Source organism: Coregonus clupeaformis, chromosome 10 (genome assembly GCF_020615455.1).
Source record: "Coregonus clupeaformis isolate EN_2021a chromosome 10, ASM2061545v1, whole genome shotgun sequence".
Classification (NCBI taxonomy): domain Eukaryota; kingdom Metazoa; phylum Chordata; class Actinopteri; order Salmoniformes; family Salmonidae; genus Coregonus; species Coregonus clupeaformis.
In genome coordinates this window covers 26602880-26618630 of record NC_059201.1, presented here as the reverse complement: position 1 = coordinate 26618630, position 15751 = coordinate 26602880, and the positions used below count along the sequence as shown (strand labels likewise).

General features: G+C 41.4%; 1 protein-coding gene across 5 annotated transcripts in view; it reads left to right on the top strand.

Annotated features, from left to right (window-relative positions):
* Positions 1 to 15751, top strand: part of LOC121574945 (calcium-dependent secretion activator 1) — a 182433-nt gene that overhangs the window by 140788 nt on the left and 25894 nt on the right. For all 5 annotated transcript variants that reach the window (XM_045222924.1, XM_045222923.1, XM_045222922.1 and 2 more), the window contains 3 exons: positions 6067 to 6208; positions 14566 to 14721; positions 14830 to 14977. In XM_045222924.1, coding sequence (XP_045078859.1) covers positions 6067 to 6208; positions 14566 to 14721; positions 14830 to 14977 — 446 coding nt within the window. The remainder of the gene's footprint in view (positions 1 to 6066; positions 6209 to 14565; positions 14722 to 14829; positions 14978 to 15751) is intronic.

The window sequence follows — 15751 nt, the reverse complement described above, 5'->3', positions numbered from 1 at the left end:
GTGGGCAAACGTACAAAATCAGCAGGGGATCAAGTACTTTTTTCCCTCACTCTAGATATCATTCACCAGCTGTTGATTACAAATATACATAGACCGCCACCCTTTGTCTTACCAGAGGCTGCAGTTCTATCCTGCCGATCCAGTGTATAACCCTCCAGCTGTATGTTATTAATTTCTTCATTCAGCCACGACTTGGTGAAACATAAGATATTACAGTTTTTAATGTCCCGTTGATAGGATATACGTGCCTGTAGTTCGTCCACTTTATTATCAAGCGATTGTAAGTTGGCCAATAGTATCGATGGCAAAGGCAGATTAGCCACTCATCGCCGGCTCCTTACCAAGCACCCCGATCTCCTTCCGCGATATCTCCTTTTCTTTCTACTGAGAATGACAGGGATGAGGGCCCTGTCGGGTGTCTGGAGCAAATCCCTCTCGTCCGACTCATTAAAGAATAATTATTAGTCCAGTTCAAGGTGAGTAATCGCTGTTCTGATGTCCAGAAGCTCTTTTCGGTCATAAGAGACGGTAGCAGCAACATTATGTACAAAATAAGTTACAAACAATGTGAAAAAAACACACAAAATAGCACAGTTGGTTAAGAGTCCATAAAACGGCAGCCATCCCCTCCGGCGCCATTATTCCATTAACAGGTGTGCCTTCTTAAAAGTTAATTTGTGGAATTTCTTTCCTTCTTAATGCGTTTGAGCCAATCAGTTGTGTTGTGACAAGCTAGGTGGGTATACAGAAGATAGCCCTATTTGGTAAAAGACCAAGTCCATATTATGGCAAGAACAGGTCAAATAAGCAAAGTGAAACGACAGTCCATCATTACTTTAAGACATGAAGGTCAGTCAATAAGGAACATTTCAAGAACTTTGAAAGTTTCTTCAAGTGCAGTCGCAAAAACTATCAAGCGATATGATGAAACTGGCTCTCATGAGGACCGCCACAGGAATGGAATACCCAGAGTTACCTTTGCTGCAGAGGATAAGTTCATTAGAGTTACCAGCCTCAGAAATTGCAGCCCAAATAAATGCTTCACAGAGTTCAAGTAATAGACACATCTCAACATCAACTGTTCAGAGGGGACTGTGTGAATTGCTGCAAAGAAACCACTACTAAAGGACACCAATAAGAAGAAGAGACCTGCTTGGGCCAAGAAACACGAGCAATGGTCATTAGACCGGTGGAAATTTGTCCTTTGGTCTGGAGTCCAAATTGGAGATTTTTGGTTCAAACTGCAGCGATACGTCATCCCATCTGGTTTGGGCTTAGTGGGACTATCATTTGTTTTTCAACAGGAAAATGACCCAACACACCTCCAGGCTGTGTAAGGGCTATTTTACCAAGAAGGAGAGTGATGGAGTGCTGCATCAGATGACCTGACCTCCACAATCCCCCGACCTCAACCCAATTGAGATGGTTTGGGATGAGTCGGAATGCAGAGTGAAGGAAAAGCAGCCAACAAGTGCTCAGCATATGTGGGAACTCGATCAAGACTGTTGGAAAAGCATTCCAACTGAAGCAGGTTGAGAGAATGCCAAGAGTGTGCAACGCTGTCATCAAGGCAAAGGGTGGCTATTTGAAGAATTTCTAATATAAAATATATTTGTTTAACACTTTTTTGTTTACTACATGATTCCATATGTATTATTTCATAGTTTTGATGTCTTCACTATTATTATACAATGTAGAAAATAGTAAAAATAAAGAAAAACCCTTGAATGAGTAGGTGTGTCCAAAGTTTTGACTGGTACTATATATATACTGTATATACAGTGGGGAGAACAAATATTTGATACACTGCCGATTTTGCAGGTTTTCCTACTTACAAAGCATGTAGAGGTCTGTAATTTTTATCATAGGTACACTTCAACTGTGAGAGACGGAATCTAACACAAAAATCCAGAAAATCACATAGTATGATTTTTAAGTAATTAATTTGCATTTTATTGCATGACATAAGTGTTTGATACATCAGAAAAGCAGAACTTAATATTTGGTACAGAAACCTTTGTTTGCAATTATAGAGATCATACGTTTCCTGTAGGTCTTGACCAGGTTTGCACACACTGCAGCAGGGATTTTGGCCCACTCCTCCATACAGACCTTCTCCAGATCCTTCAGGTTTCGGGGCTGTCGCTGGGCAATACGGACTTTCAGCTCCCTCCAAAGATTTTCTGTTGGGTTCAGGTCTGGAGACTGGCTAGGCCACTCCAGGACCTTGAGATGCTTCTTACGGAGCCACTCCTTAGTTGCCCTGGCTGTGTGTTTCGGGTCGTTGTCATGCTGGAAGACCCAGCCACGACCCATCTTCAATGCTCTTACTGAGGGAAGGAGGTTGTTGGCCAAGATCTCGCGATACATGGCCCCATCCATCCTCCCCTCAATACGGTGCAGTCGTCCTGTCCCCTTTGCAGAAAAGCATCCCCAAATAATTATTTTTCCACCTCCATGCTTCACGGTTGGGATGGTGTTCTTGGGGTTGTACTCATCCTTCTTCTTCCTCCAAACACGGCGAGTGGAGTTTAGACCAAAAAGCTCTATTTTTGTCTCATCAGAAAACATGACCTTCTCCCATTCCTCCTCTGGATCATCCAGATGGTCATTGGCAAACTTCAGATGGGCCTGGACATGCGCTGGCTTGAGCAGGGGGACCTTGCGTACGCTGCAGGATTTTAATCCATGACGGCGTAGTGTGTTACTAATGGTTTTCTTTGAGACTGTGGTCCCAGCTCTCTTCAGGTCATTGACCAGGTCCTGCCATGTAGTTCTGGGCTGATCCCTCACCTTCCTCATGATCATTGATGCCCCACGAGGTGAGATCTTGCATGGAGCCCCAGACCGAGGGTGATTGACCATCATCTTGAACTTCTTCCATTTTCTAATAATTGCGCCAACAGTTGTTGCCTTCTCACCAAGCTGCTTGCCTATTGTCCTGTAGCCCATCCCAGCCTTGTGCAGGTCTACAATTTTAACCCTGATGTCCTTACACAGCGCTCTGGTCTTGGCCATTGTGGAGAGGTTGGAGTATGTTTGATTGAGTGTGTGGACAGGTGTCTTTTATACAGGTAACGAGTTCAAACAGGTGCAGTTAATACAGGTAATGAGTGGAGAACAGGAGGGCTTCTTAAAGAAAAACTAACAGGTCTGTGAGAGCCGGAATTCTTACTGGTTGGTAGGTGATCAAATACTTATGTCATGCAATAAAATGGAAATTAATTACTTAAAAATTATACAATGTGATTTTCTGGATTTTTGTTTTAGATTCTGTCTCTCACAGTTGAAGTGTACCTATGATAAAAATTACAGACCTCTACATGCTTTGTAAGTAGGAACAGCGCAAACTGTCTCTAACCAGAATAGTACCCACAAAACACCAGTCTCAACGTCAACAGTGAAGAGGCAACCTTCTCGGCAGAGTCGCAAAGAAAAAGCCATATCTCAGACTGCCCATCTTAATATTTTCTTTTTATTGGCCAGTCTGAGATATGTCTTTTTCTTTGCAACTCTGCCTAGAAGGTCAGCATCCCGGAGTCGCCTCTTCACTGTTGACGTTGAGACTGGTGTTTTGCGGGTACTATTTAATGAAGCTGCCAGTTGAGGACCTGTGAGGCATCCGTTTCTCAAACTAGACACTCTAATGTATTTGTCCTCTTGCTCAGTTGTGCACCAGGGCCTCCCACTCCTCTTTCTATTCTGTTTAGAGCCAGTTTGTGCTGTTCTGTGAAGGGAGTAGCACACAGCGTTGTACGAGATCTTCAGTTTCTTGGCAATTTCTAGCATGGAAAAGCCTTCATTTCTCAGATCAAGAATAGACTGACGAGTTTCAGAAGAATGTTATTTGTTTCTGGCCATTTTGAGCCTGTAATCAAACCCACAATTGCTGATGCTCCAGATACTCAACTAGTCTCAAGAAGGCCAGTTTTATTGCTTCTTTAATCAGCACAACAGTTTTCAGCTGTGCTAACATATAATTGCAAAAGGGTTTTCTAATGATCAATTAGCCTTTTAAAATGATAAACTTGGATTAGCAAACACAACGTGCCATTGGAACACAGGACTGATGGTTGCTGATAATGGGCCTCTGTACGCCTATGTAGATATTCCATTAAAAATCAGCCGTTTCCAGCTACAATAGCCATTTACAACATTAACAATGTCTACACTGTATTTCTGATCAATTTCCTGTTATTTTAATGGACAAAAAAATTGCTTTTCTTTCGAACACAAGGACATTTCTAAGTGACCCCAAACGTTTAACGGTAGTGTATATATTTTATTGGGCATACAATATAGCTCAGTATTTGTATTATTTATTTTAGACACGTTTTTTTTGCTCATCATTATCAAGGGTGCCAATCATTTTGGAGGTGACTGTTCTGATGGTGTTACAGTTTAATGAATGACTTCCTCTAACCTATACAGTGGGGGAAAAAAGTATTTAGTCAGCCACCAATTGTGCAAGTTCTCCCACTTAAAAAGATGAGAGAGGCCTGTAATTTTCATCATAGGTACACGTCAACTATGACAGACAAATTGAGAGAAAAAAAATCCAGAAAATCACATTGTAGGAATTTTAATGAATTTATTTGCAAATTATGGTGGAAAATAAGTATTTGGTCACCTACAAACAAGCAAGATTTCTGGCTCTCACAGACCTGTAACTTCTTCTTTAAGAGGCTCCTCTGTCCTCCACTCGTTACCTGTATTAATGGCACCTGTTTGAACTTGTTATCAGTATAAAAGACACCTGTCCACAACCTCAAACAGTCACACTCCAAACTCCACTATGGCCAAGACCAAAGAGCTGTCAAAGGACACCAGAAACAAAATTGTAGACCTGCACCAGGCTGGGAAGACTGAATCTGCAATAGGTAAGCAGCTTGGTTTGAAGAAATCAACTGTGGGAGCAATTATTAGGAAATGGAAGCCCCAGATCGAGGGAGATTATCAGTGGTCTCCCTGATAATCTCCCTCGATCTGGGGCTCCACGCAAGATCTCACCCCGTGGGGTCAAAATGATCACAAGAACGGTGAGCAAAAATCCCAGAACCACACAGGGGGACCTAGTGAATGACCTGCAGAGAGCTGGGACCAAAGTAAGAAAGCTTACCATCAGTAACACATTACGCCGCCAGGGACTCAAATCCTGCAGTGCCAGACGTGTCCCCCTGCTTAAGCCAGTACATGTCCAGGCCCGTCTGAAGTTTGCTAGAGTGCATTTGGATGATCCAGAAGAGGATTGGGAGAATGTCATATGGTCAGATGAAACCAAAATTGAACTTTTTGGTAAAAACTCAACTCGTCGTGTTTGGAGGACAAAGAATGCTGAGTTGCATCCAAAGAACACCATACCTACTGTGAAGCATGGGGGTGGAAACATCATGCTTTGGGGCTGTTTTTCTGCAAAGGGACCAGGACGACTGATCCGTGTAAAGGAAAGAATGAATGGGGCCATGTATCGTGAGATTTTGAGTGAAAACCTCCTTCCATCAGCAAGGGCATTGAAGATGAAACGTGGCTGGGTCTTTCAGCATGACAATGATCCCAAACACACCGCCCGGGCAACGAAGGAGTGGCTTGGTAAGAAGCATTTCAAGGTCCTGGAGTGGCCTAGCCAGTCTCCAGATCTCAACCCCATAGAAAATCTTTGGAGGGAGTTGAAAGTCCGTGTTGCCCAGCGACAGCCCCAAAACATCACTGCTCTAGAGGAGATCTGCATGGAGGAATGGACCAAAATACCAGCAACAGTGTGTGAAAACCTTGTGAAGACTTACAGAAAACGTTTGACCTGTGTCATTGCCAACAAAGGGTATATAATAAAGTATTGAGAAACTTTTGTTATTGACCAAATACTTATTTTCCACCATAATTTGCAAATAAATTCATAAAAAATCCTACAATGTGATTTTCTGGATTTTTTGTTTTTTTCTGTCATAGTTGACGTGTACCTATGATGAAAATTACAGGCCTCTCTCATCTTTTTAAGTGGGAGAACTTGCACAATTGGTGGCTGACTAAATACTTTTTTTCCCCGCTGTATGCTCTGTCCTGTCTCAGATAACCTGTGCAATGGGCAGTTCCACAAACACCTGCAGGACCTGTATGCCCCACTGGTGGTGCGATATGTGGACCTCATGGAGTCATCCATCGCCCAGTCCATCCACAGGGGCTTCGAGAGAGAGTCCTGGGAGCCTGTCAAGTAAGGACACCTCTATGATCAACACCCCATTGAAGTGGTTACATAGCCCGGATGCTACTGTTTCTGCATTCAATTTGGCTATAGTAGAAATCGACTGATACCCAGGCTAGTCATAATGCAGTGTAGACGTACTGTATAGGTAGATGCTAATATCTTCAGTTTTCAAACTTAAATTACTGTCAATGTTTTCAGGCTTTCCTGTTCATGTTAACATAAATATTCTGATAATATTTTGGTAATCATGTGTACCATATATTTGTACATGAAATATGTTGATATCCATACATGAAGTATGTCTATTTGTGGGCAATTGTGTAAAAATATGTTAATAAGTACTAACAGAATTATTTACTATCTATTTATTTATATTTGTCCTTATTGCAGGTAAGACCATCTCAAAAAATATTGTCGAAAACATGTTTCCTTAATGTTTTGTATTCCCTAGAGCACGTGTCAAACTCATTCCACGGAGGACCAAGTATTCTGCGGGTTTTCCCTCCTCTCTTGTACTTGATTGATTAATTAAGGTCACTAATTAGTAAAGAACTCCCCTCACCTGGTTGTCTATGTCTTAATTGAAAGGAAAAAACCCTGCCCTAGAGTGTTCATAAGGTACCCCTTGTATGAATGACATTGCAGTTTGTTGTCACCACATGTTGAGTTGTCATCTATCTTTTGTCATTATTCTCGTCAATATTGATAGGACACTCTTTACACGTTATTTGTCACCATTACATTTGCCTCTTCAATTCAATGCAAAGGTACCCTTACTTATTTCATCTTAATAAGATATTTTTTTGGTTGCTAATTTGCACAAAAAAATAATAATAATTCCCTCATTAATTTTATTATTTTTCTTGGCATTGCTTTTATCTATTTTGCTTCTTTTAAAACACATCCGCATTACCACTGTTACAGGACATATTTTTCTGTTCTGTCTGTTCCCTTTACACAGGAGCCTAACAAGTAATCTGCCTGATTTGAATCTACCAAATGTCAACCTCCAAATGCCCAAAGTACCAAATCTACTGCCAGTTAGCCTCCTAACAATGCCTAGCTTTTTTACACTGGATGTCAACTACATGTGACTCCGAGTGTGTATTGAGTCTCTGTTGGAGCCTGAAACATGAAACATGCACATGATATGTTCTTGGCATGAACATATCACATGTCCTCTGGGACACTGGCTCAACTTCTGAAGATGGATTGCAATATCCACCAATCCTAATTTAGATGGGGTCAGCTCTAGCTTACAGTTTTTTTTTTGATTGCTAACAAGCATTCTTCAATACTGCGGATACATGTGCAAAACTCTAAATACAGTTATCAAAACAACATGCAACTTGGCAATGCACATCCTACATGTCTCAAAAGCAAATCTTTTTACCAAATAAAAGCTAACAGTCTCTCACGACATGCACACTTTGTCATTCATAGTATCATGACCTACAAAACTCTAAAAACAGCTACCACTTTAAAATGTGTCAATTTGTCTTTAATATCATATTTTTTTTAGATGAACCAACAGTCATTTTTACAAAAGAAGAGTAGCAAACCTGCACTGTATATAATGTCCTGCAAGATATGTAAAGAAATAAAGCAGAACGCCTGTAATATGCTTCAATACAATTTACTGTATTTTTGCAGATTACTGTATTTTGCTTTTTGCAGAGTAATTCCAAAATACACAAAAATAAATAATTCCAGTACTGTTAAACAAACAAAAAGTGTATACACACTGAATATGCATAGCATATTGTCCAAATGAAACACATATATAACAATGCTAGTCAACCCTGTCTGCTGCATTGGGTTCCACATCACACTGTATGGCCTCTTGCGCAATACACCTGGGAAATAATCTTTTTGCATGCCTGATCCATCCCTGGCAATCTTCTGCAGAGAAATCCAGGCATCCTGCATTCATTGCATCCAAGGGTGACATTTGATCATGTGGATGGTGGTCATAAACTTTCCACCTCCAGAGGAAAATAATTATTCTATGGGGTTGAGGAAGGGAGAGTAAGGGTGGAGGAAAAGTGACACCCTCCCGGGATGGGCTGCAAACCACTCTGTGACTGCATGAGAGTGGTGAAATGTCACATTGTCCCATACAATCACACAGGTTGCCCTCTTTCTTCACCTGGCAAAAGCCTTCCATAGAGGTCATCCATGAATGAAATGAGGTGCTCTGTGTTGTATGGCCCAATTAGTGGTTTATGGCACACATTGTGACGTTGGCACCCCTCTGGCCCGGGACATTCACTGTTGCTCTTTTCCCAATCACATTCCTTCCACATTGGCGTGTTTTGGCCATTTTAAAACCAGCCTCATCCACAAAGACGAACATGTGGGGTGTTGGCTTCAAGCTCCATGACACTCTAAAATAGTGTAAATCCACAGGGCAACATAACAGTTATTCTATAACAGTAGTTTACATTACAGTATACTGTAACTGAAATCACTGCTAAGTGTGCAGTGCTCTGGTGGGTTTTGTTTACAGTAAAAACAGTACTGTATTACAGGATATAGACATCTTACCTGGACATATTGGTACCGGAGTTCCTTGACATGATCAGAGTTCCTCTCAAAGGGAACAGTGTACACCTGCTTCATGCTGATATTATGCTTTGTCAAGACTCTAGCAATGGGTGTCATGCATACACTTTCAACATTTTGAAATGTATTATTGTCTGCCAACACTCTATCTTGAAGTTTATGGCATTGTTGCTAATGACCATGTCAACAATTACAGCTTCCCTCCATTTGGTAACCGTTGGGTCTTAAAACAGAAATACAATTGTGGTTCGGAGAGCTTTTGCTCGATTTACTACCCTACAGTACAGTTAGATGCCCATGCAGAATGCATATCTTACCTGTTAGTTTGCTGGAAGGTTCTTATGATAGATGACACAGTTGAGCGTTGCAAATTTGGCTGCACTCTAAGACCAGCATCTCTCATTGATAGACCACGATTGACAACATGATCAATGATTGTAGCCCTAATCTCATCTGACACTACAACTCTGGGTCTTCCCCTCAGTCGTCTTCCACCACGGATACGTAATCCTCTGCCTCTCCCGGCAACTCTTCCACCTCTGTAAGCCACTACACTATCTCTGGCTGGGTCCATGTTTATGTAAAATATATTCCAAAGATGTCCCCTTTTGTAGAGATGGTAATGACATAAAAATGGAAAACACCTGGATAGGTCTTCAGTTACGTAATGTAGAATGAAAATCAGCTGTGAATAATTAATTAATTAATTAAGAGTTATTATTATTTTACTTTTACTGTAGCAATGTAAAAAATTGCAGTCTAATTCAATTTTTAGTAGCTTTTGAACTTGAGTTTAACAGTTTTGATAAGGGTATCTTAACATTTGCAAAATGGTCTGTAGATACATTTGAAGACAGAAGTTTACATACACCTTAGCCAAATACATTTAAACTCAGTTTTTCACAATTCATTACATTTAATCCTAGTAAAAATTCCCTGTTTTAGGTCAGTTAGGATCACCACTTTATTTTAAGAATTTGAAATGTCAGAATAATAGTAGAGAGAATGATTTATTTCAGCTTTTATTTTTGTCATCACATTCCCAGTGGGTCAGAAGTTTACATACACTCAATTAGTATTTGGTAGCATTGCCTTTAAATTGTTTAACTTGGGTCAAACGTTTCGGGTAGCCTTCCACAAGCTTCCCACAATAAGTTGGGTGAATTTTGGCCCATTCCTCCTGACAGAGATGGTGTAACTGAGTCAGGTTTGTAGAACCCTTGTCGCACACGCTTTTTCAGTTCTGCCCACACATTTTCTATAGGATTGAGGTCAGGGCTTTGTGATGGCCACTCCAATACCTTGACTTTGTTGTCCTTAAGCCATTTTGCCACAACTTTGGAAGTATGCTTGTGGTCATTGTCCATTTGGAAGACACATTTGCGACCAAGCTTTAACTTCCTGACTGAAGTCTTGAGATGTTGCGTCAATATATCCACATAATTTTCCTTCCTCATGATGCCATCTATTTTGTGAAGTGCACCAGTCCCTCCTGCAGCAAAGCACCCCCACAGCATGATGCTGCCACCCCCGTGCCTCACGGTTGGAATGGTGTTCTTCGGCTTGCAAGCTTCTCCCTTTTCCTCCAAACATAACGATGGTCATTATGGCCAAACAGTTCTATTTTTGTTTCATCAGACAAGAGGACATTTCTCAAAAAAGTACGATCTTTGTCCCCATGTGCAGTTGCAAACTGTAGTCTGGCTTTTTTATGGCGGTTTTGGAGCAGTGGCTTCTTCCTTGCTGAGCGGCCTTTCAGGTTATGTCGATATAGGACTCGTTTTACTGTGGATATAGATACTTTTGTACCTGTTTCCTCCAGCATCTTCACAAGGTCCTATGCTGTTATTCTGGGATGTATTTGCAACAAAGTACGTTCATCTCTAGGAGACAGAACGCGTTTCCTTCCTGAGTGGTATGACGGCTGCGTGGTCCCATGATGTTTATACTTGCGTACTATTGTTTGTACAGATGAACATGGTACCTTCAGGCATTTCGAAATTGCTCCCAAGGATGAACCAGACTTGTGGAGCTCTACATTATTATTTCTGAGGTCTTGGCTGATTTCTTTTGATTTTCCCATGATGTCTAGCAAAGAGGCACTGAGTTTAAAGGTAGGCCTTGAAATGCATCCACAGGTACACCTCCAATTCACTCAAATGATGTCAATTAGCCTAACAGAAGCTTCTAAAGCCATGACATCATTTTCTGGAATTTTCCAAGCTGTTTAAAGGCACAGTCAACTTAGTCTATGTAAACTTCTGACCCACTGGAATTGTGATACAGTGAATTATAAGTGAAATAATCTGTCTGTAAACAATTGTTGGAAAAATTACTTGTGTCATAAACAAAGTAGATGTCCTAACCGACTTGCCAAAACTATAGTTTGTTAATAAGAAATGTGTGTAGTGGTTGAAAAACAAGTTTTAATGACTAAATGTATGTAAACTTCCGACTTCAACTGTACATTGTGTTTTGTTGGTAAATGTGTTTTTGTGAGACAAGTATTTATGTAATTTGAAAGATGTTGTCATTGAATGCATTTTGTGTCAAAGCAATGACAAATTATCCACAGGTTGCCACATAGTGTTGTTGTGATAACTGTATTTAGAGATTTGCACATGTTTCCGCAGTATTGAACAAAAAACTGTAAGTGAATTTGCAACAATTTCATTGATTTTACTGAGTTACAATTCATATGAGGAAATCAGTCAATTGAAATAAATTAATTAGGCCCTAATCTATGGATTTCACATGACTGGGAATACAGATATGCATCTGTTGGTCACAGATGCCCCCCAAAAAATGGGCCTCACAATGGGCCTCAGGATCTCGTCATGGTATTTTTGTGCATTCAAATTGGCATCAATAAAATGCAATCGTGTTCGTTGTCCGTAGCTTATGCCTGCCCGTACCATAACCCCACCGCCACCATGGGGCACTCTGTTCACAACGTTGACATCAGCAAACCGCTCGCCCACACGACGCCATACATGTGGTCTGCGGTTGTAAGGCCAGTTGGACATTCTGCCAAATTCTCTAAAACGATGTTGGAGGCGGCTTATGGTAGAGAAATGAACATTAAATTCTCTGGCAACAGCTCTGGTGGACATTCCTGCAGTCAGCATGCCAATTGCACGCTCCCTCAAAACTTGAGACATCTGTGGCATTGTGTTGTGTGATAAAACTGCACATTTTAGAGTGGCCTGGGTAATGATCATGCTGTTTAATCAGTTTATTGGTATGCCACACCTGTCAGGTGGATGGATTATCTTGGCAAAGGAGAAATGCTCACTAACAGGGATGTAAACAAATTTGAGCACAACATTTGAGAGAAATAAGCTTTTTGTGTGTACGGAACATTTCTGGGATCTTTTATTTCAGCTCATGAAACATGGGACCAACACTTTACATGTTGCGTTCATATTTTTGTTCAGTATAGTTAGCTCATGGTAGCTACTCAACTATAGGCTACAATAAAACTTTGACTGTGGTAAACATTGTAGTCAATAAAAATCGCAATTATTAATACAGTAGTTGATCAAATCATCCTGGCCTAACTTGCAGAAGTAGGAGCGCTTTGATCAGCCTTTGGTCTCTGGGTGCTTGTCTTTACTGAGGTATGAGCCTCTCAGATACAGTGGGGGGAAAAAGTATTTAGTCAGCCACCAATTGTGCAAGTTCTCCCACTTAAAAAGATGAGAGAGGCCTGTAATTTTCATCATAGGTACACGTCAACTATGACAGACAAACAAGCAAGATTTCTGGCTCTCACAGACCTGTAACTTCTTCTTTAAGAGGCTCCTCTGTCCTCCACTCGTTACCTGTATTAATGGCACCTGTTTGAACTTGTTATCAGTATAAAAGACACCTGTCCACAACCTCAAACAGTCACACTCCAAACTCCACTATGGCCAAGACCAAAGAGCTGTCAAAGGACACCAGAAACAAAATTGTAGACCTGCACCAGGCTGGGAAGACTGAATCTGCAATAGGTAAGCAGCTTGGTTTGAAGAAATCAACTGTGGGAGCAATTATTAGGAAATGGAAGCCCCAGATCGAGGGAGATTATCAGTGGTCTCCCTGATAATCTCCCTCGATCTGGGGCTCCACGCAAGATCTCACCCCGTGGGGTCAAAATGATAATGATCCCACTTTGATATCGACGGAATATGAAATGTCCCATTTCATTAGTGATTCTGCCAGTTGTAAAACTCCATGTCTACCTGTTAACTCTGAGCGCTCCTCCAGGGGGACCGTGGAGAGAGACAGCGTAAAGATAATTGCAAAGCTATGTTTAGATATGGTGATTAAAAGCACTTCTTCTGCACCTTGAGCTACACCTGATACATAATCTATCCCACTTCCCAAACCAGAGAGAAACATCTTCAGAACCTACTATTAAAAGTGTGTGTGTGTGCGTGTGTGTGTGTGCTTGTGTGCGTGTGTGTGCGTGTGCGTGTGCGTGCGTGTGCGTGAGTGAGTGAGACCCTGGCTGTCGCCAAGTTTTGGATTCCATGTCCCAAGGTTTGATACCTTGTAAATAAGCACTCAACAGCCAATGAGATGAAGCAGAAGTATCCTCCCAAAGTAAAAGTTGTCTCTGAAGTAAAACTAATAGCAACCACCTTTCACCTCCATCGTAATTAAAGGAATACATTCTCTGTCAAAATGTAAAGGCAGTGCTCTGCCAAAGATAGTCCTAAACTAGACGCAGGTTTACTATTCCGTAAATAAGCCAGAAAGACCAAACTCACCTCACAAAGGAAAACTCTCAAATATAGCATTTACACGAGCACATTGTTGATAATTAGGAAAAAACAGGCTTAGCCAATTCTAAAATATGTAATTAAACACTGCCAGTGATCTGATGTTCTGTTGCCAGGACCCCCAGTTGTCCCAGTGTTGTTGTTGTTCTACAAGCAGCCATGTTCATGCCAAGGCCCTAGCATGGGGAGTGTGGTTAAAGTAGGCAGTGTTTCGAAATGCAGAACCATCAACGGCTTTTCATTTTCCTCCTACTGCATGTGTTTGAACTGAAGGGTGGAAAGACACAAATTAATTTTTAAGCTGATGAAAAAACAACAGAATGGACTCATGCAAAATGATAAACAATTATTAAATGAAGCCAAACCAAAGCCAGAGTTTAAAAGTGTTGAGTTTGTATCTTTCCATCATATCGCTCTGACCTCCAGTCTGTGGAAGGGAGGACAGGTCCCTGTTTACCCTGTGTTGGAGCTCTTACTTGTGGGCGCTAGTTGTGAGGAGGCCCCACTGTGGCTGGAGGGACCTGTGTGGCTGGAGAGAGCTGCTCTCTCTGTTTAAACAGTTTGGGGGAAGGGGACAGGGAATGGGAGTGGGACACAGTCTCCTCCACCGCATCGGAAAAGAACCCCACCCTTCATAGTATGTTTTCCCAGAGTGCACTAACTAACTGACCAACCTACAGTGTGCATGGACCCCTACTGTTTCCCTTGTTCTAATAACCACTCAACTCACTGTGATTATTGATTGGTCAAATACATATTAAAGTATATTTATTTTTTACCATAGACTGATTGGTACCTTGGAGAACGCAATTCATAGAACCACATTGGCCAGGAACAGGTCAACGATAAAGTGTCTTTCATTCAAAATATTTTAACCCATCAGTAAATGTTAAAAATAACCCAAAGAAATTGAATCCTGAGACCTGGATTTTCCCCATCCTCTTTGACCCTTGATGTAGTCTTTTACCCCCCATGTGTACCCCTGTTAGGTACCAGTGCTATAACCTTTGCCCTGTGCTTCCTGTCCAGTAATGGCTCGGGGACGTCCGAGGACCTGTTCTGGAAGCTGGACGCTCTACAGACCTTCATCAGAGACCTGCACTGGCCTGAGGAGGAGTTTGGTAAACACCTAGAGAGCAGGCTGAAACTCATGTCCAGCGACATGATCGAGTCCTGCATCAAACGGTGAGAGGATGGGCCTGAATGAGACACTTGCTTACACACAATTACACAAACACATTGTAGGTCTGTGTATAGTTCTGCAACCTCTCTCCTTAATCTCCCTGTCTAAAGGACGCGGGTGGCCTTTGAAGCCAAGCTTCAGAAGAGCAGTCGGACCACAGACTTCCGCGTGCCTCAGTCCATCTGCACAATGTTCAACGTGATGGTGGATGCAAAGGCCCAGTCAGCCAAGCTGTGTGCCATGGAGCTGGGACAGGAGGTACAGTAGGCCCCCTACCTACTTCTTTAACTGGTCTTCTATCAGACATACGATACCATCTTATACCAGTCCACCTCCACAGCCTCACAACAACATGCATATTTACACAGTGTTTGAATCAGTGTAAAGTTTTCACCTATTATATTCCAGAGGGAATATCATGTTTATGATTCTAGTGATGTCTAATAGTGATTTCTCTGATATTTCACTCTGATTTCTCTGATATATCACAGAGCATGCTGCACTGGATATACAGATCAGTTATCCATCCCGGATCAGTACCAAGGCACTTTGGGAAAATCATTTTGTGCTCACCAACTGTGTGCTAGATGTGTATTCTCTTAATTGCATGGATTCAGGAGCTCCAGCTCACTTAGGATCAAAATTTCTATGTTTCTATTTCTTTCTATATGCACATATTATGTAATGGTGTGCTTATACAATACATGTTGTATAGTACAGTCGTGGTCAAAAGTTTTAAGACAGAAATATTAATTTTCACAAAGTCTGCTGCCTCAGTTTATATGATGGCAATTTGCATATACTCCAGAATGTTATGAAGAGTGATCAGATGAATTGCAATTAATTGCAAAGTCCCTCTTTGCCATGAAAATTAACTTAATCCCAAAAAAACTTTTCCACTGCATTTCAGCCCTGCCACAAAAAGACCAGCTGACATCATGTCAGTGATTCTCTCGTTAACACAGGTGAGAGTGTTGACGAGGACAAGGCTGAAGATCACGCTGTCATGCTGATTGAGTTAGAATAACAGAC